At 43.3% G+C, this 27,024-nt stretch overlaps 1 protein-coding gene and 1 long non-coding RNA gene across 2 annotated transcripts in view; one reads left to right on the top strand and one right to left on the bottom strand.

Annotated features, from left to right (window-relative positions):
• The window catches only part of LOC116051992 (SH3 and multiple ankyrin repeat domains protein 3-like), a 76,410-nt gene that overhangs the window by 6,788 nt on the left and 42,598 nt on the right, over positions 1-27,024 (bottom strand). The window contains exons 5-24 of the mRNA XM_031302476.2: positions 25,976-26,047; positions 24,661-24,769; positions 23,021-23,172; positions 21,643-21,772; positions 20,672-20,709; positions 20,412-20,528; positions 20,246-20,323; positions 18,277-18,343; positions 17,907-18,126; positions 16,425-16,600; positions 15,699-15,812; positions 15,202-15,277; positions 13,179-13,261; positions 10,917-11,041; positions 7,666-7,798; positions 4,624-4,704; positions 4,500-4,517; positions 3,766-3,896; positions 2,103-2,196; positions 113-724 (exon numbers count right to left, since the gene is read on the bottom strand). Of these exons, the coding sequence (XP_031158336.1) occupies positions 113-724; positions 2,103-2,196; positions 3,766-3,896; positions 4,500-4,517; positions 4,624-4,704; positions 7,666-7,798; positions 10,917-11,041; positions 13,179-13,261; positions 15,202-15,277; positions 15,699-15,812; positions 16,425-16,600; positions 17,907-18,126; positions 18,277-18,343; positions 20,246-20,323; positions 20,412-20,528; positions 20,672-20,709; positions 21,643-21,772; positions 23,021-23,172; positions 24,661-24,769; positions 25,976-26,047 (2,626 nt within the window). The remainder of the gene's footprint in view (positions 1-112; positions 725-2,102; positions 2,197-3,765; positions 3,897-4,499; positions 4,518-4,623; positions 4,705-7,665; positions 7,799-10,916; positions 11,042-13,178; positions 13,262-15,201; positions 15,278-15,698; positions 15,813-16,424; positions 16,601-17,906; positions 18,127-18,276; positions 18,344-20,245; positions 20,324-20,411; positions 20,529-20,671; positions 20,710-21,642; positions 21,773-23,020; positions 23,173-24,660; positions 24,770-25,975; positions 26,048-27,024) is intronic.
• LOC116051993 overlaps positions 26,518-27,024 on the top strand; it is a 10,340-nt gene continuing 9,833 nt past the window's right edge. Inside the window, exon 1 of the long non-coding RNA XR_004105470.1 lies at positions 26,518-26,529. This is a non-coding gene — a long non-coding RNA (uncharacterized LOC116051993). The remainder of the gene's footprint in view (positions 26,530-27,024) is intronic.

Below are 27,024 nucleotides of genomic sequence, written 5' to 3'. Positions count from 1 at the left end.
TGACCACAGAATACATTTTTGCTTGTGCTCAAAACTTCCCATCATGCATCAGGAAATTAGACACAAATATAACTCGTTAGAAATGAGAAAGACAAGTGTGAGCGATCCTGACCCTGCTCCTCTACAGGAAGTTGTTTCAACAAAGGTGACTTCCTCCTCTGCGGCTTGGAGGGTGGAGCCTGCTGTCCCACGTTAGCATAAGGGTTTTCTATTGGTCGTCCCCGGCGGCGCGACAGTGGTGAGTGGCCGAGGGCGGGGCTGGTGCTGTGGAGAGACAGCGTGGATGTGTGCGTGGCGGTGTGAAGCGTGTGCGTGGCGGTGTGCGTGGCGGTGTGCAGCGAATGCGTGGCGGCGGCGTGTGCGTCAGGTTGCAGCTGCGGCGGCGTGTCCTGCAGGATGATCATTGACCTTGCCTTCCTCTGCCGCTCGGCGTGGGCGTGGCTCCGCGTCGGGGAATCGGAGAGCTCCTGGAGCCTCGGCTCCGCCCCCGGCTTGAAGCTGGAGCGGGTTAGCCCCTCCCCTCTGGCCGGGGGAGGAGGGGGGAGGAAGGAGGGAGGGGGGCCGGAGTCGAGGAGGAAGAGCGAGGAGGTGGAGGAGGAGGCGGAGGGAGGAGGGGGTGGAGCCATCTGAGGAGGAGGAGGGATGAAGCTGTCCGTCAGGGAGGAGCTCCGAGGAAACCGACTTTCATTGATCAGAGCGGTGATCCTGTCGTCATCAGGTGTGCCTGCCGTGGTAACCATGGAGACGTTAAAATTAAGGTAGCCAACACTTCAAACTATAAACAACACAAAAATGTAGCCCAAACTTTGTGACTTTGAGTATACAGTATTTAGGGTTGTCGCGATTCTCCAAATCCACGATTTGATTCGATTCTCTGGTTTTTTTTAAGAGCCCCGAGATGATAGAAGGGAACTTTACAACAACAGTTGAAGGTTCTCGCAGTTGAATGCACCATTAGTTTATAACGAGGTGCACCTGGATGCATCATGGAGTCCCGTCGGAGCCCCCATGCTTTACCTTCGTTGTTTGTTTTTTTATAACTCACGGGAAAGGCAAAACGTTACCACACCGGTGACTTCAGGGAAGCAGGAGGATTTTCCAGTTCTGTTGTTTCTCTGTCATCTAGACTCCGACAGTGTCCATGGTGTCTGGAAAACTGCAGCTGCAGCTAAGCTAACGTTACACTGTGTTTTAGCTACATGCTACCTGCCGGTAAGCTACGGTATGTCTGTTGTTTTTTCTTCGGACGTGCGCAAGTAGTAGAGCTTAGATCGGCCCAAAAAATCAAGCCCGAACCTGCCCGAGCACGTTGTGTCCGAGCCCGGCCCGGCCCGACACATTAACTGTAATTATGAGCCCGAGCCCGATTTAAACCCGACAATTTTTTAATACGTGGGCCGTTATAACTGACGTTCTCAACTACAATTCAGAGTTGTTTGAACTACAGAAATCTGTTTAGAATAATACAACAAGGACGAAGCTGTAAACTGCTGTTAGTTTAGAATGGAACGGATCGCAAGTGGATCCGAATGAAGAAACATATTGTTGTCACTGCCCACGACTTGTTTAAACTGCTTCCATACCTCCAACTTTCCTCCACACTTGCTCAAAGGTAATTCTCCTGTTTTTATTTTTTTCTTTACATCTTCAAGCTCCTGGTGTGATGCGTGCGAGAGGAGGAGACTCCGCGCATGACACGTGCTGCATTTTGTAACTGCAGCCTAACTTTTGTACACATTTGTTACTTTTATATAGCCTATATATATATATATTTATTATATTTCTGATTATGGCATAGCTTTCTCCCCACCCAAATAGGATAATAAGGTAATGGATAAAAAAAAATATTTTTTGCTTGATCAAGGGCCCGGCCCGGCCCGAGGATGTAGCGGAAAATAACGGCCCGAGCCGAGGTCCAGTCGGGCTCGGGATTGGGCCGAGAATCTAAACTCTAGCAAGTAGGCGGGGGTGGAGAGAGAAATACTGTCGTCAATCCTGCTTTGGATTTAGATAGAAATCCTGACACCCCAATACAGTATGTACAACACCGTGTGTGTGTGTGTGTGTGTGTGTGTGTGTGTGTGTGTGTGTGTGTGTCTCACCAAAGCTCTTGGTTCTGGACATTCCTCGGGGTAAAGCCATGGTGCTTTTCTCTGGAGCTGAGGGGGGCACCAGACCCTGACGCTCAAACAACGACTGCAGACACAAACACACATTTGGTCAAAAAAAATTTTCTGCTCATCTTAACTGAGGATTTGTAATGAAAAAGAGTAATCCCCGTCATAACGTGTGAACTCAAGCCAGATCATTTTTCTCATAGGCGACTACATGCGCAGACTTGATCCTTTAACGCAGAACTATCCCTTACAGCAGTGGTTCTCAAACGTTTTTCAATAATGTTCCCCTTTTGAATTGTTTCTTTAAGCCAAGTACTCCCTGACCAGCGCTAATCATTTTTGGTAGAAAAACAGTCTCTATAAAGAGGAACAGTACAGCGCTGTGAGCGATAGATTTACTAAACAACAGCCTCGTAACTGAAAAACATTTAAATGCTGATGAGAAAAGGAGACGGTAGACGGTAGAAAGAAGGAAGGAAGTAAGGCAAGAATAGGTCGAAATAGTATCAAAAACTTCAAAAACAGTGAGAAGAAAAAAGCGAGAAACTTGTAAAAAGTAGAAGGACAGTAGAAGGAAGGAAGGCAAGAATAGATCCAAAGAAGGAGACACAAATGTCACATATCGTCACCTTCCTAAAATAATGGCCTATGTCATTTTTTCAGGTTTTTCAGAAAACACAAAAAACTAAACGGCCTAAGTCACACGCTTGACTTAGGCCGTTATAATAAAGGTGTGGAATCACCAGACCTGTTCAACTGAGGATGTAGGCAATTTTACCAGAGGTGGCCAGCACCATGAGGAGATGATTCAGGCAAAAAAATACTTTTTGTCAAAAAATGACATAGGCAATTATTTTAGGAAGGTGACGATATTTGGGAGGAAAAACAAAAAGTCTCCATAAAGAGGAACAATGTTCTGGACAACAGCCTTGTAACTATTAAACATTTTGTTAAATATCTCACGTACCCGCTGTAGTCCTCCAACGTACCCCCATTTGAGAAACACTGCCTTACAGCACGTGTCAAACTCAAGGCCCGCGGGCCAAATCCGGCCCCTTGCAAATTCTGATCCGGCCCGCATATCTATTTAGGCTCACAATAAATTTTGGCCCACCTAGTTGTGCGCCAAACAAAAACATGGGAAACTGTTTTTCAACTTGCAATTATGCCACAATTTGGCAAATTTGCCGACTTTGAGACACAGAAATTCCCCCAGAAGCAGAGAGTTTGCATATTCAGGCTGTGAAAGAGCTTGATGTGAGTCAGCTGTGTGCTAGCCTGCTTAGAAAATGTAATCATTGTTTTGCTTGATTTGTTAAATTCCTGGATGGCTTTTGAACGTTTTTGCTGACTTTTTCGGGGCTTTATGTGGACCAAACTGTCAGTGAGGAGACTGTATGAGACATGCAATAATTGAGTCAAAGATGTTTTCCTTTTTCGATGAAATAAAAGCATGTCAATAAACTCTACATGTCTGGCCCTTGATGTTATTCTCTTTTTCCAGTGAGGCCCTCTGGGAATTTGAGTTTGACACCCCTGCCTTACAGGAATCATATCTCCGAGAGTCATTAATATCGGTCGTATTTTAGGATCATTACTGCCCTTTTAATACTTGTCTACTGTGTAAGGTACTTTAACGTAGTCTTACGTTAATCTCTGCCTGCGTGATTCGGCGGCTGGTCGGTCTCTGTTTCACCGTCGCCACTCTGAAGTCGTCTGACGGACGGGCCCTTAGAACAACTTCCTGTTGACCCCCGGCCAACATCTCATCCAGTTTCTCTGGAGGGAGGAGACGTGATTTAAAAAAAAAACAAAACAAGATAAACCAACAAAATATAGTGATTCACAGAATGATGACATCACGACACGACCACAACAACCACATGACATCACAACATGAGTCAGCAGGGCCGTAGCTAGGACTGTAGAAACGCTGAGGTCTCTTTTTAACTGCAGATGGAAAGTGACTTGGTGTTAAACTTATATTTTAAGGTTTGAGATGTTTTTTTGTCCGTGTCATAATAAAAAATCTAAATTGAAATGAGCAACAAACCAAACTCACCAAAAATAGTAAAATTTAACATTTTATTTAGCAATTCAAGTGCTCAAATATATATATATATATATAATAATAACAGCTAATAACATATTTTTTTATGACGGATGAAATTTTCCGAGGCAGTGTGTAAACATGATTGAAACAACGTGAGGTCGTTTTAGGACCTTTTAGGGTCAGCTACGGCCCTGGCTGTGACATCACTGACACACCATGACATCATGCCATGAGAGCAACATTATTGCCACTGCAGTGTTACATCACAACAACAAATAAAACACAGTAAAACAAAAGCCACAAATACGACGTCATCAGATGTGACTCACCGAAGCGTCTCCTCCTGGCTGCAGACAGAACAAAGGTCAACAACACACACTCCTACAGTCTGACTCAACTCTGCAGTGTGTGTGTGTGTGTGTGTGTGTGTGTGTGTGTGTGTGTGTGTGTTACCTATGTCCTCCAGGTCAGCGGTCATGGACTTGGATCGGAGTGTCAATGAGGTGCTGGGGGCTCGTTTTGGAGGGGGAGGAGCTACAAGACAAGACAAGAACCAATCAGAGCGCGGTTAGTGAGTGAACCGAAAAAACAAACACTGTACCAAAGAATTTCTAATAAGGGAAGAAGTTCCACTCTCTCGTTACTTCTGGCTTCTGAACTGGTTGCAGTTCCACTCTTGATCCATATAGGGGGCGCTCACAGGCCAGTGCAGAATGAATGGGACTCTATGGAGCTATACCCCTCAAAATCCACTTTTCTCAGGATATACTTTTTTGTCTAATAATTTGAATGTTGCATTTGAAAGGGCAGGCTAAGAAAATACACACTGCTGGGTGTTAGATTTTTTTAAAGTGGCTTTTTTGTTGTAAAAAGCCTTTTAAAATGTCAATGACGTCATACACATATACGGCCGAAGATACTGCTTTATGGCCAGCTCTGGCTCTGACATTCTGGTTCCGCTTAGGATGCCATCAAGCGGGATCTCTGATCGTAATCTGTCCTTCACTGACCAATCAGCATTCATTAGCAGAATGCTAGCGTGTTATGGGCAACATCGACTCAACCTGTAAGAACTCAAAAGGACACAAGTACTCCGTTCATTCAACTTTCGACCTATAATCCATGTTGAACTTGCAAAAACTAAAATCAAATCTGAGATTTCTCAACGACAATCAGGCGAAAGAGACAAATTTAGCCGTCTAGCTCCATAGAGTCCCATTCATTTAGCACTGGACCGCGATCACCCCCAGTGGAACTCTGGTGGAACTGCAACCAAATTTGGTACGATGGGGCTGAATAGGGAGTGGAACGGCTTTCCGTAGACCGGCTTTGACTGTACTCTACGTGAAGCTTCCTGCTTTTGTGACAATTACACAGACTGCAGTAAATATTAATGACCCCCTCGTGACACTTTTTTTTGTTCCGTACACTAACGATGTTCAGTACAGTTGACCTTTTACTACCGCTCGCTAAATAAATACTTCCAGGTCAGTAAAAAAATATATATACTTGTCATCTTCATTTTTTCCTCTCACATCCCTGAACACCCGCATTTATTTTCTGTGTGAATCCAGTGAGTTTGATTGATGCGCCCACAGCGCTTGACAATGGAGGGTGACAACAGCTTCTGAGGGGAGATGACTAGAGCAGCGAAAAAGTACAATTAAACGTAATCTATGCTTCTCATAGTACTGTTGTCTGTATGAAGTGATTATTATGTCATCAAAAGTTGTTAAATATCACCATTTGTTGAATAAATGCGTAACATTAATACCCAGCAATGACGGCTTGGCGCCATTGTTGCTGTGCAGCCAGAGCAGCAGGTCTTTTTGCATTATGCTAACTAGAGATGCACCGATAGACCGGCCGGTGACCGGAATTGGCCGGTTTTCACGTGCTCGGCCATGACCGGCGACCGGCAGGTCAGTCTGACATATGGTGATTTCATGTCGGTCAACGCTACAATTAACTGACAACATAAGTTATACCAGTTACAGTTCTCCAGGACGCACGCACACACGGACGCCACAGCATGGACGCCACAGCACGGACGCCACAGCACGGACGCCACAGCACGGACGCCACAGCACGCTCTCTTGTTCCTTTCTCTCAACTTTTCCGCCGTGTGTCGCGCGTACCCCCTCGCGGTGTAAAGCGCGTGTCGGCGCTATTCTTGAACATGTAGGAACCTGGTGGATTAACCTGCAACATGTCAGCTGTTTGGGAATTCTTCAGCGTGTGTGCAGAAGATAACAAGTTTACAATATGCAACACCTGCAAGGAGAAAGTAGGGCGTGGAGGGACGACACCAAAAACCTAAATCACATTTCTTTAGTTGATATGGATGTGAAAAGAAGGAAATGGTTCTAACATTGCACTTTAGATGTGTGTGAATGTCCCACACCAGGAGTAATTTATATAGTTCTATTTTATAGTGATCCATTATCTGTTCAAAACATGTTCTATTAAAGAAAAGATAGAAAATAAATATGTGTGTGAGCTGTAAAGTGGTTAGAAAAAATGGAATCGGTATCGGCTAAAATAAGGTATCGGCTGGTCTAACTCAAAGAAAATCGGATATCGGCCTAGAAAGTTGTAATCGGTGCATCTCTAATGCTAACGGTATGGAAAGCCCCGCCCCCACATGTTGGTGGGGATAAGTTCGTTTTGCATGTGACGTATGAAACCCTGGCTGTCATTGGTACAGTGCCGTTCAAAGGCGGAAATGCTCAGCAACGGCTCATTTCTAGAGCTACAAAGATTAATCGATAAGTTGTCAACTATTAAATTAATCGCCAACTATTTTTAATAATCGATTAATCAGTTTAAGTAAAACTACTCTGATGTCAGCTTGTTAAATGTGAGTATCTTCTAGTTTCTTCTCTCCTCTGGGACAGGAAACTGAATATCTTTGAGTTGTGGACACAACAAGACATCTGAGGACGTCATGTTGGGATTTTTGGGAAACACTGATCCACATTTTTCACTATTTTCTGACATTTTAGAGACCAAACAACTAATCGAGAAATTAATCGACAATGAAAATAATTATTTGTTTCAGCCCAAGTTATTTCACTCATGGCATGTAAAGAATGCATTTGGAGACATTAACAAGGTTAAAAACTTGCACAGGCATCAGTGTAACAGAATACAAAAAAAATGATGACAAGAATTAAATAAGGGAAAAATGAGAATTAATAATGAGGGCGTAACTTTGGGTTCAACTTTGGGAGGGTTGAGATTTCAACTTTTGAGCAAAATTGAAATTTTGAACGTCAAACACTCAATTTTCCTGCATTCTGGTGAATTTTTATGCAACAATTTGTGCCTTTTCTGCATCAAGTTATGGTGCAAATGTCTTTAATTATGGAAAGGAAATTATAATAGGCTTTTGAGGGGGTTGCACTGGCCAGTTTTGATTATTGGGGGGTGTTGTAACCCTCAACCCCCCCCCTGTAAATCATGCCTATGAGTAAATTAAACATTGAGTTGTACCTTTCTTCCTGATCAGGTTGGATTCAGATTTCCTGGAAACGGATACGACCTTCATTAGCAGTCGACTCCCGCCCTGTCGGATCAGAGAGACGACCTGCCGGTGACCCACCTTCACCACGTCGGCCCCGTTCACCTGGACCACACACACACACACACACACACACACACACACACACACACACAAACACAGACAGGTGTGTCACACAGCTTTCGTAGCAGAGATCTAATGATGCCACACATTTATTTATTATTTCCTTTTTTTAATCCTGCCAGTTTGATTGTAACAGACCTGATACATTGAAGATATGTACAGTTCTTCCAGCTAAGTGTGTGTATGCTTCCTCCTTTCACATGTACAGTATTTATGATCTGTTTTTTGTCACACAGAATCTTTCCTCCATGCACCGAGAAGTATAGGGACTGATACAAGTCACGGCACGGAAATCGTCATAATCAATTAATGGAGGGGAAATGAAGACTTCATGTTTTTACTAGTTCTTGTAGAGACTTGTGCACTCACAACTTGCATCTTACTTTGGATTATCTTTAACCATTTCAAATTGCAAACACACTTTAGATTTTCTTAGGTTTAAATCCCTGCCGCCAAGATGCTCCTACGTCGGTCACAGATCATGGGAAGTAAAACTTAAATCTGTCATAGGTAGGGCTGCACAATTAATCGCAATTTTATCGAAATTGCAATATGGACTAGTGCAATATCCAAATCGCAGAGGGGCGCAATATTTGTTAAAGGCAAAATATGTGTCAAACCGTTCTGAATGAAGTATTGTGGTGCTGCAGAGACGTCCCGGACTACAAATCCTCTCCTACAGACTACAGAAAACATCTTTGTTTGGTACAGATCCTCGCAAAAATCACACTATAATCATTTTAATTTCTTAAGATTTAATATTAGTCAATGAAAATGAGAATAATGATACAAACTTGATCATTCCCTTCAATATCGTGAATCATATCGCAATCGCAATATCAGTCAAAATAATTGCAATTATATAGTTTCCTCATATCGTGCAGCCCTAGTCATAGGGGCGGTTGGATTTATTCACGCACTTTAAAATGATTTATTAAAAGCTTCTTTCTTCTCAGTACTACTTGGTCAGGGGATCTCGACGTATTGATAGTGACCGAGGTTTGGCAATCAGTTTTGTGTCCACACATCACCTATTTGTGCCCACCATGGAGTCATACAGTGTAAAATAGTTCATAGAGTCCACTGGTCCAAAAGTAAACTGGCTCGCATCTACCCTGACATTGATCCAAACTGTGATAAATGTCACCACGGACCAGCCGATCTGACCCACATGCTTTGGTCTTGTTTCGGCCATCACATCTGTTAGTATCCACCCGTCACCCTTGATCGGCTTGATTGGTGTCCCGCCAACTGACCACCCACTGCCGTCCTATCAGGCTGAATTTGTTGCTTTTCTTACACTATTAGCAAGGCATGTGATCCTCATGCAGTGGAAGAGTCCCCATCCTCCCTTCCACACCCACTGGATAAAGGATGCCCTTTATTTTATGAAATTAGAGAAAATAACACACTTCCTTCGTGGCTCCACTATTACATTTTCTAAAATCTGGCTACTTCTTTTAGAACACGTCAGGTCCCTGCAGCTAGATACTGTCCCCATGGGTGGTGCACCCCACGACACTGCACCAACATCATTAACCCTCTAGTCTAACCTCGATCCTAGTCTAACCCTGCTTACTTTGTTCCAGCAGCACTCGGTGTGTTTAGTACGTAGTACTCAGTGTGTTAAGTACGTAGTACTCAGTGTTTAGTACCTAGCACTCAGTATGTTTAGTATGTAGTACTCAGTGTGTTTAGTACGTAGTACTCAGTGTGTTTAGTACCTAGCACTCAGTGTGTTTAGTACCTAGCACTCAGTGTGTTTAGTACGTAGTACTCAGTGTGTTTAGTACGTAGTACTCAGTGTGTTTAGTACGTAGTACTCAGTGTGTTTAGTACCTAGCACTCAGTGTGTTTAGTACGTAGTACTCAGTGTGTTTAGTACGTAGTACTCAGTGTGTTTAGTACCTAGCACTCAGTGTGTTTAGTACGTAGTACTCAGTACGTAGTACTCAGTGTGTTTAGTACCTAGCACTCAGTGTGTTTAGTACGTAGTACTCAGTACGTAGCACTCAGTGTGTTTAGTACGTAGTACTCAGTGTGTTTAGTACATAGTACTCAGTACGTAGCACTCAGTGTGTTTAGTACGTAGTACTCAGTACGTAGCACTCAGTGTGTTTAGTACGTAGTACTCAGTGTGTTTTGTACGTAGTACTCAGTACGTAGCACTCAGTGTGTTTAGTACGTGGTACTCAGTGTGTTTAGTACGTAGCACTCAGTGTGTTTAGTACGTAGTACTCAGTACGTAGTACTCAGTGTGTTTAGTACGTAGCACTCAGTGTGTTTAGTACGTAGTACTCAGTACGTAGTACTCAGTGTGTTTAGTACGTAGCACTCAGTGTGTTTAGTACGTAGTACTCAGTGTGTTTAGTACATAGTACTCAGTACGTAGCACTCAGTGTGTTTAGTACGTAGTACTCAGTACGTAGCACTCAGTGTGTTTAGTACGTAGTACTCAGTGTGTTTTGTACGTAGTACTCAGTACGTAGCACTCAGTGTGTTTAGTACGTGGTACTCAGTGTGTTTAGTACGTAGCACTCAGTGTGTTTAGTACGTAGTACTCAGTACGTAGTACTCAGTGTGTTTAGTACGTAGCACTCAGTGTGTTTAGTACGTAGTACTCAGTACGTAGTACTCAGTGTGTTTAGTACGTAGCACTCAGTGTGTTTAGTACGTAGCACTCAGTGTGTTTAGTACGTAGCACTCAGTGTGTTTAGTACGTAGTACTCAGTGTGTTTAGTACGTAGCACTCAGTGTGTTTAGTACATAGTACTCAGTGTGTTTAGTACATAGTACTCATTGTGTTTAGTACGTAGTACTCAGTGTGTTTAGTACGTAGTACTCAGTGTTTAGTACGTAGCACTCAGTGTTAGTACGTAGTACTCAGTACGTAGCACTCAGTGTGTTTAGTACGTAGCACTCAGTGTTAGTACGTAGTACTTAGTACGTAGTACTCAGACTCCTTCAATCAAAGCATTGAATATTCAACTATTCGGGGTCACCCCTACTTCTTAGCGTACTTTACATCAGGATAAATCATATATCATCTTCTATTTATTTTTATGTTTTGATGCCACACATTAAGAGGACTGGTGCGTACCTCTATGAGGAAGTCTCCAGTGCGTAGTCCCGCCCTCCAGGCCACGCCCCCCTGGTCCACTGACTCCAGGTACTGGAGGGCGGGGAACGCCGGCGTGGGGGCGAACTCCTCGATGGGGGTCTCGGCTTGAAAAAGAGGCAGAGAGAAAGAAGATGGGGAGACGGGAAACATGTTTACATGGCTGAAAATGTAACTTTTAAGGCCTCCAGGTGATTAGGGTTGGGCATCGTTTAACAATTCCGATTCTTTCTTTCGCCCATAAATAAAATGTATTATTATTATTGTTATTATTATTATTATTATTATTATTATTATTTCTATTTTCTGCTACTTTATACTTCTACTCCACTACATCTCAGAGATAAATATTGGCTGTCTCTCATTCGGCATACTTCCGTCAGTACACTGCTAATGGTCACTGACCACTTCCTGCCGTAGTGCCCACTTTGGATGGTTAGTATCGTCCCAAAAGGAACACTTACGTTAAAACACTTACCGGAAATGACGAGCGGTCGCCTCGGCCTATTTCTCTCTTAAAATGTTTTCAGAAGCACGTTTCGGTGAACTATTTTAGTCCAATTATGGTCTGTTGTGAAATTCAGGAGAAGCCAGACCCACGTGACGCGTTCGTCCAATCAGCTGCCGGTTGACATCCCTGGTCCCTCCCCTTATCGCTTTGTAGTCCAGACGGCGCCCGTTTAGTGCGAGTAGGGTCCATCGTTCCACACTGAGCTTTTTGACCGTTTTTAGGGGGTCATCCTGGTACTTTCAGTGCTCTGACTTTTTTGCGTTATCTCCACGATATACTTCAAACTAAGTGTTTGAAGTGTGCAAGTAGGTGGTCTGAGACACAGCCATTGTACTCGTTACTGCACTACACTTATCTGACAGCTTGAGTTACTAGTTATTTTTCAGATTACAGTTCTGCATAATTAGGACTTTTACTTTTTATACTGTTGTAGTGCTACTTTTACCGTACAAAATGATCTGATAAACAATCTTTTGCTACAACAAGTGTTTTGTATTTGCTACAGATTCACACTTTTTCTCCTTTGCAGCAGCAGCTGAGGCTCATGGGAATCGTAGTTGAAAGTAAAACGTTGTGAACCATAACCCGCAGGATTGTTAGATTATCCGGGGGACTGCTTTTCTATTTTGAGATAATTAAAAGAACATTTTTAAAGTATTTCTACACTGTGTGTGTTTTCGATCTGAGATCTGAAGATCTGAGTACTTCTTCCACCGCTGCATGTTAGGATGGGGATTGTAGTCTTTTAAGGATAAGACTCAGTGGACTACACAGCGAGGAGTTTTAAAGCTCCCTGCTCTTCCTCTGAAGATATCCCTCGTTTTAAATATCTTTCTCTTTTCTTTCCCAACACCTCCAAACACCCACCGCTCATCCATCCCTCCCTCCCTCCCTCCCTCCCTCCATCCATCATCCCTCCCTCCCTCTATCCATCATCCCTCCCTCCACCATCCCTCCATCCCTCTCTCCATCCATCCATCATCCATCCATCATCCCATCATCCATCCATCCATCCATCCACCCATCCCTCCATCTCTCCCTCCATCCATCCCTCCCTCCCTCCTTCCATCCATCCCTCCCTCCCTCCCTCCCTCCCTCTATCATCCATCCATCCATCCATCCACCCATCCCTCCCTCCCTCCCTCCCTCCATCCATCCATCCCTCCCTCCCTCCACCATCCCTCTCTCCATCCATCCATCCATCATCCCATCATCCATCCATCCATCCATCCATCCACCCATCCCTCCATCCATCCATCTCTCCCTCCATCCATCCCTCCCTCCCTCCATCCATCTATCATCCATCCATCCATCCCTCCCTCCCTCCATCCTTCCATCATCCCTCCCTCCCTCCCTCTATCCATCATCCCTCCCTCCCTCCCTCCCTCTATCATCCATCCATCCATCCATCCATCCATCCATCCATCCACCCATCCCTCCATCCATCCATCTCTCCCTCCATCCATCCCTTCCTCCCTCCATCCATCTATCATCCATCCATCCATCCCTCCCTCCCTCCATCCTTCCATCATCCCTCCCTCCCTCCCTCCATCCATCCATCCCTCCCTCCCTCCACCATCCCTCCATCCCTCTCTCCATCCATCCATCCATCATCACATCATCCATCCATCCACCCATCCACCCATCCCTCCATCCATCCCTCCCTCCCTCCCTCCCTCCATCCATCTATCATCCATCCATCATCATCCCTCCCTCCATCCTGTTCTTTCTACCTTTAGCTCCTCTGAGGACGAAGCCGAATCCCTCGCTCTCTCTCTTCTGCAGCACGGCCGTCTTCTCCTCGATCACGTAGTCACTAACAGAAGACACAGACATTCATCACAACGTTTTCACGTTTTCTGTTACTTGAATAAATTAAAGTACAGCAAAATGTAAATGATTAATTACACAAAAGGTTTAACTCATTTAAAGTATTGTATTTCTTAACAACCTTCAGAAAATCTTGACTTAAAAACTTTGTATGTAGTTTGTCATTGTTGCTTTTTGTATATATATATTTAAACCTACTCATAAACATGCAGCTAAAAATAAGGACAATGAATGTCCTTATTTTGAGCTGCATGTTTATTTCTATCTTCCTGTTAATTGTTCTGCGTTTAAGTACGTTGAGTGAAACTTAAAACTGGAGTCAAATTATTTTATATACTTGGCCAATATTATTATTTTTTACATTTATTTTTGTTGTATTACCAAAAGCTTTCCTAAAATGACTTAATGTTTTATTGCTAATCTATAATACTTTGTCTTGGCAACATTAATAATCCTTTTAGTCGCTAATTATTAGAGATGTTCCGATATGTTTCTATAATGCAAATGGCCTGAGCGTGAACGAGCGTGGTGGTTAAGGTCAGGGTTAACAGGTGGGATTTTTCAGGATTGATTACCTACTAATGTGCGTACGATTGGCTTGTTTGTGTTTGATAAATACAGATTTTTTTGTACTTAAACACATACTAAATTTCATTCGTGAGACAAAATGTTGAACCTTTTCTACGTGCTGTTGATAAATGAGGCCCCTGGAGTAGGCCTGCACGATTCGGGGGAAAATATGAATCACGATTTTTTAGCTTAGAATTGATATCACGATTCTCTGCCACGATTTTTTTTCTCACCAAGTGTAATGTTTATTGCACACATGAACCACGACACAACAGAACTAATTGGCAGCACCAAACATAGATGTATTTTGGCACCTAGAGCACATTACGCATCACCACGAGCCTGTAAACACAGAGGCTACAATTAGTTTAGTTTAGTTTATTATTTCAGGACAATGCACATTTGATGAACATATACAGAAGTACACGTAAAAAGTGCCAGATTATAGCCCAAAGGCTAATTTCCATCTGTAGTCAATGAAGAGGAGGGAGAGCACTGCAGCGCTTGGGAGCGCTTTAAAACCTTTTTTATACAGTCTATGTTTACAACTCACAGAAGGAAGTAGTAGCGTTTGTGATGCAGTCGGCTCGTAAAATTAAATGAGAATCAAAGTCATATAAAAAAAATCGAGGTTATTTAAAAATTAAATCCTGAACAGGGTGAATCGAGATCGCGATTTCATAACGATTAATCGTGCAGGCCTACCCTGGAGGCAGGGACGGACTGGGACCAGACCGGCCCACAGCGGCATGTTCAACGCTTTGGGCGTTGTTGTTCCTGTCTGTATTTTGGGGATACTGACTTTTTTACGGCTACTGTTGGGCAGTAAACGTAAAAAAGTTTGTCATCTTTGGCAGCGTTGCCAAATACTTATCGGCGTCTTTTCGCTTTTGTCTTTAATTTGAGCCGCTTGGGTAACTTTGTTTTATTTTCGCATTTAGACTCGTCTTGCTTCGTCTCTGTTTGTGTACTTCCCAGTTCTCCTGTCGCTGTGTGTTAATCTTTCGCACCGCACACCGTTACGGACTAGTCCATTTCATTGAGAAAGTAGGGGGTGTATGTGTAGGGACAGAAAACCTAGCCTATGTGATATTTTTGAGTAAAGTGTTTTGGGCCAGCCCAGTGTCAATTGAAAAAACAATGGGCCTCTGATATAGGCCTACCACTCTTATAGGCCGGTTCATGGGCCGGACAAAAAGAAAAAATGAAATAAAAAAAGAAATGTGTCGGCAGTCGGCCCAAAAAGCATGTCGGCCCACCGGGAAAGTGCCCGGTATGCCAGATGACCAGTCCACCCTTGCCTGGAGGTGCAGTATCAGCTCACTGCATGCAGGAGGTGTAATTATGCAGTATTACCTGTAGGAGGTGTAGTTGTCGTAGGATCCTACAGTATAATGTCTGAACAGTCTCTTTGTGCGGTCCTCCCTCGTCTCTGAAACATACATGGACATATTTCATATAGGACAGTACATAAACATAGTTTAATGTCATATATGAAATAGCTATATACAGTGCTAAGCATGGGTGTAAGTGAATACACCCATGCTAAAGTTGACTAAAAAGAGGAATCAAAAATCATCTTTTGGAAATTGATCTTAATGCCTTAATTAAAAAAATAGGAAAAATCCAATCTTTAAGGACAACAATTTTCTTTGTGAATGAATAATGTATCGTAAATAAATAAATGTTCTTCTTTAAAATACAGGGGGCATAAGTCAGTACACCCCTATGTTAAATTCCAAGATTTTTAAAGGCCAGTTATTTCATGGAGTAAATTTCATAAAGTTCCCTTGGCTTTGTGCCTATATATAAATATATATATATATCAATCAATAATTATTAGCAGTATTTACCCAGTCGTGGGTCGTATTGTCTCATCTGGACTTCTTCGATACAGTCAGCAGGAAACCATCCAGTTCTTCCTTTAACGTTTCCTTCCCAGAATCCTCCTTCCCCGATAGACAGAACTGTAGATCCACAACACACAGAGCATTACAGTTTTACCACAGATACATCTGCAGATAGGTCACTGACGTGACGCCTACATTTTCTGTCTGACTGCATTTTCTTCAGTTAAAAAAAGGTTTAAAAGCAACAATATATATATATATAAAGTAAAGTAAAAAGTAGTTTCTCTTTGTATTAATTTGTCCTGTTATTGACGTAATGCGCGTCATTGACAAAATGCGCATGCGCAACCAGAAGTTCGAATAGTTCGAATATTATGTGTTTTTTTAGAGGGAATATTCGAACGTCATTTTGACAGCCCTAATTTGTACTCATATGTCCGTCATAATATATGAACATACTTTGTCCGACGATGTCCATTTTATGAAATATGGACATTATAGAACAAAACAATGAGATCATTATTTACAAAAAAAGACTTATTTTCTTAACACTTTATATAACTGAGAACCTGTAAAAAGTGTTAAGCATGTTTAAGAAATTTATTTTAAGATAATTCACGGTTGCACCACATGACATTTTTCTTTTAAGGCCTTTTGAAAATCCTTATAGGTCATTGACCCAGATATACACCCCAGAACTACTGTCTGTACTCAGAACGGCAGTCTGACCTTTGACCCTCTCTCCTCGGTGCAGCTGGATCTCTCCGGGCCCCTGGGGCACGTGGGACCGGGTGGCGATGAAGGTGCGTCCTGGTACGGCGCTGTACAGCCTCCTCTTCCTCATCTGGGGGGTTGGGGGAGGGGAGGAGGGGGGGCTGGTCTCCACATGACCCCCGCCACTCGGGCTGTACACATACGGGACAAAAAAAATACAGAAATGCAGAAAGTTAAACAGATTTCAATCAATTTTACACCAAGTTTTAAGTAGTGCTGTTACCAGCTACGCCAGCTATACAAATACTGTTGTCAACTTTACCGTCTACACCGGGGGATTTATAAATCTGACTGTGGGCCTCTCCTCAGACAAAGCTTATAAAAAGCTGCCCCGTCACCCTCAGTTTAGGCTAGGGCTGTGCAATGAAACTTATTTTTATCGCGATTTTGGCTCCTAACGATCACAAAAACAATGTAATTGAGAAAAACGACTATTTTGCACATTATGTTTTGCAAGTAAACTCTTATTTTGTCTTGTGTTCTGAAGGGGTATTCAAAAAGTTCAAAGTGATTTCACTGTTGATTTGTTGAACTGTTTCACTGCTTTTTAAGTCCACGTCCCACCAGAGGTTAAAGTGCTCATATTATGCTCATTTTCAGGTTCATAATTGTATTTAGAGGTTATATCAGAATAGGTTTACATGGTTTAATATTGTTGTTGTACTGCACATTGCTGCAGCTCCTCTTTTCACCCTGTGTGTTGAGCTCTCTGTTTTAGCTACAGAGTGAGACCTCTCACTTCTGTTCTATCTTTGTTGGGAGTCGCACATGCTCAGTAGCTAGGTAAGGACTACTAGCCAGTCAGAAGCAGAGTATGAGGGCGTGCCCTGACAGTAGCTAGGTAAGGACTACTAGCCAGTCAGAAGCAGAGTATGAGAGCGTGCCCTGACAGTAGCTAGGTAAGGACTACTAGCCAGTCAGAAGCAGAGTATGAGGGCGTGCCCTGACAGTAGCTAGGTAAGGACTACTAGCCAGTCAGAATCAGAGTATGAGGGCGTGCCATGCTAGCAGCTAGGTGAGCATTATAACGTGTGTTCCAAAGTGACCACGTTTGTCTCTGAAGTAAAGGCTGGACTACAATAGAGCTGTTTGGAGCAGTTTGTGAACAGTGTTTTCTGTTGGAGATGGTAAGTCCCTTTGGGGTGGACTTTGGGCTTTTTCACTTTGTAAACCTATAACATGCACAAAAAAGATATATAACACAATAAAGGAAAGGGAAACAGCCAAAATGCAGAATATGAGCACTTTAAAGTCTCTTGGATGAGAGACGAAACGTCCAGTTGACTTTACTCATCACGGAGAACTACCATGACCTGGATGACTGAGAACCTTCACAGACAACAGGATGGCTGGTATGACTGTAACAGTGTGTAAATATTTACTACGCCTCTGTCTGAGTGCATGAGTAAGTGTCTCCGTGTGAGGGGATGTCTGTACCTGAGTCGGCGTGTGTGTCGTCGTAGCGAATGCGTGTGCGTGTCGTGGTGCGTTTCCAGGCTTTGGAGGGAGGGGCCAGGAGAGGAGGCGGGGCTTTCCAGAACGTTGTCGCTAGCTGAGCGAATCAGAGAACGCGGGGAGGACAGACCGTTTCCACCCAGCGTCTTGGTCACACCGCCTCTGCGGCGCTTTGTGTAGGATGGAGTTTCTCTGAAGGGAACTACTTGGGCACATAAACAAGTATTTACACACACAAACACACACGCACACACACACACACACACACACACACACACACAGTTAACTTCACCAGGTACTGTAACGTGTGCACATACACGCAATTTCAATATAAATGTGTCATCCAACTCACCAACGTCGGAGGATTTATGAATCTTAATGATTTCTGCAAGATCAAAGTTCCCAGCAATTATTGCCACCTACACACACACACACACACACACACACACACACACACACACACACACACACACACACACATACACACACACAGGGGAGAGTTCATGCATTATCATAACAACAACAGCTGAATCAGACATTTATATATAGAGCTCAACAGTGTGGTTCCGGATGTAAAAATCCCGTTCATTTTCTCCATAAGGATTTTGATTATAAGCCATAATGTCTAAACCAGAATTGCCCCAAATTCTTTCACATGAAGGGCCAAAAATCTATCTGGATAGAAGGCCACGGGCCAAAAATAAATCTTGATGTTATGTGAAAATGTATTACATTTCTGAAATAAAATTTCGAAATAATAACACTACTCTTTAATCTGCAGATATATCCCACATTACAGACCTTGTATTACTTTCTTCAGTGCCTTGTACAGTCATTTATCACTTGCAATATCAATGGGAGACATGAAGCCTGTCTTTGTTTTTCAAGTCTTTCAACATTAGGCTCCAGCTGACTTACTACATTTTCTTTTATCACTGTGCCACTGCCTCGATCGCTCCATCTTGACAGGCTGACTCAAAGCCAGTGACATAGGCACGGCTCACAGCAACGTGAGGGAGAGCGGGAGAGAGTATTTCTTGTAATTCTACATAGATAAAATGTATGTACGTAATTTAATAGTGAAGTTTACCAGCACTGTGCTTTAGATTGCCATAAAACTCAGATTAGGTTCTTTTTAGCTGTGCAAAATGTACGTTTTGTAGTCAATACGGTTACGATTTTACAGCACTTTTAAAGTAAGAGGAGAATAATCATCAGCATGTCAAATGCCATGGTGGGCCAAAACAAAGGGAGCATGTGCCAAAATTGGCCCACAGGCCCCAAAATTGGACAGCCTTGGTCTAAACCATCCGAGGTCGACTGAGGACCTTTGAGGTTGTGAAACGAAGGTTTCTGCTCCTGTAGAAGTCAGAAGTCTGTATGAAATCCACTTTGTTTTGAGAAAAACACGTTTTAATCGCGATGTCATGGAGAAGTACTACACAAAGTACAAATGCTAAGCGTAACAGCGACGTCTCTCATTCCTGGAGCTCGCCGTTACCATGGAAATGTCAGCGCACACGCAAACCCGCAAACGGCTAGCGAGCTGCTGCCATTTAAGTCTATGGTCGTTTATGTTGTTATCGTGTGTCTTGTACCTTTGACTTTTTTGCCGTTTTCAAAATGTTCTTTTGCGCCGAATCAAATGTTTTATGGTCACGATTCATCAGCCTGCGTGGCGTGAGCGTGTCAGCTGCGTGGCGTGTCCGTTTTTATTTCGGCTCCCATGTTAGCAGGTTAGAGCGTGCACACTGCCTGCGTGACACGCACGTCTCCGACACGGCTCAAGCCACGCCAAAAACGCGTGCAAGCTAGAAATAGGACCGCCGCCTATTTTTCACGCGACACGCAAGCGTGTTGGAAGCGTTATCGATTTTCAAATATTGCACCTGTCAATACAGAACAAAATATTCTGTAGCCTATTTTGCCGTCAATACTGCCGACGTTGTCGCTATTCTTTCATTTTATCAATGGGAAACATACATGTGTCCAGACAAGGCTAGCAGCAGCAGCAGCAGCAGCAGCGCCGCGTCAGACACCTTTCTGGTGTGCAAAGACATAGAAAACGCCACGCAGCTGACACACAACAGAAACGCCACGCTCACGCCACGCAGCCAGTGTGCAGGAGGCCTTAAACATAGAAAATCACTTCAGGAACCAGAGCCGTTCAAAAAGTGGGCGCTCACTGTTGAGCTCTTGTACCATTAATGGGTAACGCTGGCTTTATTACCAACAATGGGTGTACTTCCTAACTTCCTATCTGTGGCTCTCAGCTCCAAGCTCAGGGCAGGATGGTTTTTGTAGTTTTGTCTTTATTTTACCTGAAAGGCAGTCTGGTTGTTGTAGTTTTTGATGTCCTTATTTGCTCCTCTGAACAGCAGCACTCTGGCACAGCTGTCCTGCAAAACCAGCGGCAATTATTTCATTCATTCCGAAATAAAACCGCAGATAAAAAACTGTTGAAAACATGAGTGGTTTTTGTGTTACCTGATTGTAGAGAGCACAGAGGTGCAGTGCGGTGTTTCCCGATGCATTCTGGGAGCTCATGTCAGCGCCGTAGAACAGCAGGTGCTCCAAGTGCTGCACGTTACCATAGCGACATGCCTGAACTCACACACACATGCGCCCACACATACACACACAAAAAAATAATTGTACAGGGAAAGTATTTGAACTGATTGTGTGTGTGTGTGTGTGTGTGTGTGTGTGTGTGTGTGTGTGTGTGTGTGTGTGTGTGTGTGAGTCACCTGGTGGATTTCCTGCCACCCGTTCTCATCAGCCATCCCTGCAACCATGACAACAACAATTCTTTCAGCGGTGAAGTGTACAGTATATTTTTTCACACAAAAGACAAACAAAATCAACTAATAATAAAAGTAGTAAATACAGTGCAGGGCACAGGGCAGCACACACACACACACACACACACACACACACACACACACACACACACACACACAGGTCAAGGAAAAATAATTCATGTAAAACCCAACTACTTAATAACAGTTTAATGTAATCTTAACACATTAAGTTAAATAGTTTCTTAAAGGTTGATAATTAGGCTTGCCATGACTATTTATGACACACATAGACAAACACTCTCTCACACACACACACATGCACACGCGCAAACACACACACACACACACACACACACACACCTAGTGCATCTCAATATCTTTGTGGGGACCCGTCATTGACATAATGCATTCCCTAGCCCCTTACCCTAACGTTAACCATCACAACTAAATGCCTAATCTTAACCCTTACCCTCACCCTAACCATAACCTAATTCTAACCCTAATCCTAAAACCAAGTCTTAACCCTCAAACAGACCTTTAACCTTGTGGGGTCCAGCATTTTGGGCCCCACAAGTATACTGTATTCCCGGTTGTTGGACCCCACGAATATAGTTAAACAAGAACACACACACACACACACACACACACACACACGCGCACACATGCACACACACACAAGCACGAACGCACGCACACACTCACACACGCGCTCACACACACACACACACACACACACACACACACTCACACACACACACACACACACACACACACACACACACGCACTCACACACACACACACACACACACACACACACACACACACACTCACACACACACACACACACACACACACACACACACACTCACACACACACACACACACACACACACACACACACACTCAGCCTCCATACCGATGGTGGCGTGGTCCTGCAGCAGCAGCTCGCAGCAGTAGGGGGCGCCGCCCACCATGGCAGAGTGATAGAGAGGAGTCAGCCCTCTGCTGTCCTTATAGTCTGGAGACGCTCCGAGGTCCAGCATAGTCTAAGAACCAGAACCAGAACAGGACAGGACAGCATTCAGTGCAGTGTTGATTCATTTAGCCTTAGTCTGCATCAACGGAAGTATATTTCCAGGATAAAGCCAGACATCAGGCTTTGGCCCTCTCCTTCCTCTCTCTGCGTGTCGCTGTTCTCAAACTCTCAAACGTCGAGCTGGCGAGCTACACGCTGAAAATGTCAAGTTTTGAGGAAAATTGGGATCGTGCAACAAGGCAGGTCTGCTCGGTTCTTTCAGGGAATGTTTGTAAAGATTTACAAAGAATATGTTTAGGTCATTTCCTCTCTAACTGGGATGTTTGGGACTGATTGGTGGGATTGTTGTGGACGAAGTACACACGGAGATACACTGGTAAAAGAGGTTTAACCATGTATCAGCTAATTTAAATAGCTCACGTTACTGTATTGTGTCAACAGTTAACTTCATTTAATATTGTATGTGGCATTTTCTTTTGCACGGTGTAAATGTTCCACCAAAACAAGTTCCTTGACGAGCCTATTTAGCAGAGCCACCGTCGCTGCGTCCGGAGCTTAGCGCCGCCCAAGACGATTGTGATTGGTTTAACAGTCCAGTGTGTAGCGTGTTTAGTTGTTCATTATCAAAATCGGTGTTGCCCATTTCACAAACTTGTCCTTTTTCATGAATATTTACCACCACCATCAATTCCAAGTCTTCCTATTGACTTGAAATTTTACATTTGTGTTTGCATGAACTGAGGTAGACGCTCCATATTCATGCTCCATCTTGAAATACGTTAGCCGGTAAGGGACATACAGGACATACTGCTCCGCCTTTCACGTTTTCTCTGTCACATGATAAACTCACAGCTGCTGCTAACGCTGCTAATGGGTATCGTAGCTTCCCGGCCCCGGCAAGTTTGAAGAAGGAAACATGGAGGACCACACGTATTCAAAATCCAAATTTCAGGAACAGGAGTCTTCTTCTTCTTCGCCCAGAAAAAGAAAAAGGAGATTGAAAAGAGCAAGAGACCGGCTTTTTGAAGCGTGAAGGCTACCGTAGCTGTAATACGTACTTTGAACTGCGTGGTGAGAGAGAGTTGATTGATATATATGATCTCAACGATAGATGGGAGACATTCCCACACAGTGGACCTTTAAAGAAATGCAAACAACCCAAATGTTTGCATTGCTTTCAGTCTGAAAAAGACGTTTGGCCCTGACAGTAAAAATAGTCGATAGAAAGGTTGGTACGAAGCAGTTGTTGTTTTCTTACAGTGAGAGAAGAGCTGTTCCTGCAGAGCACGGCCCGATGCAGAGCGGTGATACCGTCTCTGGTCCTGAAGTCCAGGTGAGCGCCTCCACTGCGAAGGACTTTAATCAAGTCAGCGCTCTCCTCCAGCTGGACCGCCAGAGTCAGAGGACACTCTGAGACACAAACAGCCAAAACAAACAAGTTGTTATTAGTCCAGAAATAAGAGCACATCACTGGAAAATAAATATATGGGACTGAGGACTAGGGCTGCAACTAACGATTATTATCATCGAAAACATCAAGATTTCTCCATTTTATTTATCTTCCTAAATCATGTTTTATTTTTAATTTTGCACTATATAAAAATGAATCAAAGTACTGTTGGTTTATTCATTTAAAAGGTCCCATGGCATGAAAATTTCACTTTATGAGTTTTTTTAACATTAATATGAGTTCCCCCAGCCTGCCTATGGTCCCCCAGTGGCTAGAAATGGTGATAGGTGTAAACCGAGCCCTGGGTATCCTGCTCTGCCTTTGAGAAAATGAAAGCTCAGATGGGCCGATCTGGAATCTTCCCTTTATGACGTCATAAGGGGAAAGGTTACCTCCCCTTTCTCTGCTTTGCCCGCCCAGAGAATTTGGGTTAAGATACAGTATTAGGGGACCACTAAGGTCTATATAAAAGAGACTTCAGATACAGTATTAGGGGACCACTAAGGTCTATATAAAAGAGACTTCAGATACAGTATTAGAGGACCACTAAGGTCTATATAAAGAGACTTCAGATACAGTATTAGAGGACCACTAAGGTCTATATAAAAGAGACTTCAGATACAGTATTAGGGGACCACTAAGGTCTATATAAAAGAGACTTCAGATACAGTATTAGGGGACCACTAAGGTCTATATAAAAGAGACTTCAGATACAGTATTAGGGGACCACTAAGGTCTATATAAAAGAGACTTCAGATACAGTATTAGAGGACCACTAAGGTCTATATAAAAGCATCCAAAAAGCAACATGTCATAGGACCTTTAAGAAATGCTTGTATCTGTTTTTGCAGTGTAGTTTTCCCTTTACCACACATAAAACATGTACATGTATGTAGTAGGCCTGCAACTAACTGATTATTTTTCATTGTCGATTAATCTGTGGATTATTTTCTGGATTAATGGATTAGTTGTTTGGGCTCTAAAAATGTCAGAAGAGCCCAACATGACGTCCTCAAATGTCTTGTGGTGTCCACAACTCAAAGATATTCAGTTTACTGTCTCAGAGGAGAGAAGAAACTAGAAGATATTCACATTTAATAAGCTGCAATCAACTTCACAGCTGGATCGCACGAAGTCTACAGAGTCTAGGTGTGAAAAGTGAAGATGGACAAAATAGATAACAAAAGTAGCACCGATGCTAACGGCTCAGATAACCTTTTTTCTACAAGAGGAAATCAGGATGTTTTGAAGTTGCTGTAAAGTGTTTTGCTAGCGGTGTCCTCTTGCTGCTAGTCTTTGTGCTAAGCTAGGCTAAAAACATGATGGACATACTGTAGCTGGATGAGACAAAACGCCAGACTTTCTAAAGTGTAATCCTTTAAACACAGTAACATTAGCCGAGTGTTGTGTGAATGTTTAGACGATACTGTCTGTGTAATCATACTCACCCCCGGTGTCTGAGTCATGGAAGTTTGGGTCCAGGCCCTTTTCCAACCATTTGGAAACCTTCTCCACATTCTTCTGATGAACATGTTCCATAAAACGCTTCAGGTTGGCCTGAAAAAAAATCAAAGTTATGTATTTATATGAAAAAGACAGCACAAATTCTCCTACATAAATCTGTTAAATAGAGAAGTCAGTGCAGACAGAATGGAGTTTGGAGTTTTTAGAATTGACACACACTGGTTAGTGTTATGATTACGGATAGTGGGAGTACATATACATGATTACTATGCATTTTAAAAGGATTTGTATTGTCTAGACCAGTGGTTCCCAACCTGGGGTCCGGGGACCCCTCAGGGGGGCGGCAAAGATCTCACGGGGGGCGCAAGCCTTTATCTGGTTTGAGGTTGAGGTAAAAAAAAAAATATTTGCACATGTTAAACAAATTATGATAATACACTAGAATATATAATGTATACAAAAGTCGGTATAAAAACTATATATTTTTGTTCTCGCTTAAACTTGTAGTCAGGCTACTTAGTAGGCCAGACCTCCGGGACCTCTTAACCTGGGACCCTGCTGTCATCAGGTCAGCTGCTAGCTGCTACCTGCTAGCAGCTATCTGCTAGCTGCTATCTGCTAGCTGCTATCTGCTAGCTGCTATTTGCTAGTTGCTATCTGCTAGTTGCTATCTGCTAGCTGCTATCTGCTAGCTGCTATCTGCTAGCTGCTATCTGCTAGTTGCTATCTGCTAGTTTCTATCTGCTAGCTGCTATCTGCTAGCTGCTATTTGCTAGTTGCTATCTGCTAGTTGCTATCTGCTAGCTGCTATCTGCTAGCTGCTATCTGCTAGCTGCTATCTGCTAGTTGTTATCTGCTAGCAGCTATCTGCTAGCTGCTATCTGCTAGCTGCTATCTGCTAGTTTCTATCTGCTAGCTGCTAGCTGCTAGCATCCTCGTCTTTCCTGCCGCCACAGCATCACTATTTTATGAATAAAACATGGCGGAGAAACGTAAAAGTGCTGATAACTCTTCTGTATCAAAAAAGAAAGTAAGGCTCTATCTCGAGAGTTACCTCCATTTCGGTTTCAGAAGGGGGGGGGGGGGGCTCAGCTTTTCTTAGACATAAGGAGAGGGGGCGCCAAGGAAAAAAGGTTGGGAACCACTGGTCTAGACCTACTTAAAACACAACAGTTGTGTCTATAGCTGCACTTAAAAGTGATTTATAAAACTAATTTCATGCATATACTGTATATGTGTGTGTGTGTGTGTGTGTGTGTGCGTGTGTGTGTGTGTGTGTGTGTGTGTGTGCGTGTGTACCTTGGTGTGCAGCTTGGCCAGCTGCTTATCGTCCACGTAGCTCTGCGTGTAAACTCTCCTTTTATAACGGAACTGTAAAATAAGAGGTGAAAGGTTCGTGCTAGTTTTTGCTAACACAAAAGATGCTTACGTAAAATATATATGTGATGGATGTAGCTGTAACTCTCCCCAGCCCCGCTGCTGTACTGCACACGCGGGAGACACACCCACAAGAGATTCCTCGATTTATAGTTAGATGACATTTTAGCTTAGGTTGTACTGATTTTAGGCATATGACGCATTTGAAGATACTCCAAGAAATGACATCACAATAAGCAAGAACACTAATGTAGCTACTGGCGAAGCATTTCTTTTGCAGAGTTCAAAGGGTTAAAGGGATTAAAAAAATTTAAAAAAATAAACATCCTTTGAAACTTTAGTGCATCACTTTTTGATATTAATGAACGTCCGTTACATTCAAGCCATTGCCAAATGAGTTGCTACAAAGCTAATTAAGACTATCAGCTCCACACAACTCTCTCTGTGTTTCTCAGTATGACTATGTTCAGAAGATTGTGGCGTCCGGCGACTTTCCCGCGCAGAAACTTAAGAAGATAATGAAGATAATGACCTCTTCGTGTGTGTGTGTGTGTGTGTGTAAGGTGGGGGGGGGGGGGGTGTCAGGTCACTGAAGGCTTGTATGAAGTGGACGAGCCGACAATGCTGTTGTCATTGCTTAGAATTCCTCATGGGGGGAACTACGCACTATAGATTTAAAGGTGCAGTAGGTAAGACTTATAAAACTAACTTTCTGTCATATTTGCAGAAACTGACCCTATGTTCCAGTAGAACTACATGAAGCAGGTCATTTAAAAATAAATCTGGCTCCTCTGGCTCCACCTACAGCCTGTAGTGAGATTTGCAAAAATCCACCGCTCCCTGTTCAGATGCACCAATCAGGGCCAGGGGAGGTGTCTAACTGCGTGTCGATCACTGCTCATACACACACATTCATTCTCCCTTGTGGGGGGAGGGGCTTAGGAGACCGTTTTCGGCTTTACCTGAAAGGG

Source organism: Sander lucioperca, chromosome 20, assembly GCF_008315115.2.
Source record: "Sander lucioperca isolate FBNREF2018 chromosome 20, SLUC_FBN_1.2, whole genome shotgun sequence".
Lineage (NCBI taxonomy): Eukaryota > Metazoa > Chordata > Actinopteri > Perciformes > Percidae > Sander > Sander lucioperca.
The sequence above is the reverse complement of the archived record's forward strand: the minus strand, read 5'-3'. Positions and strand labels throughout refer to the sequence as shown.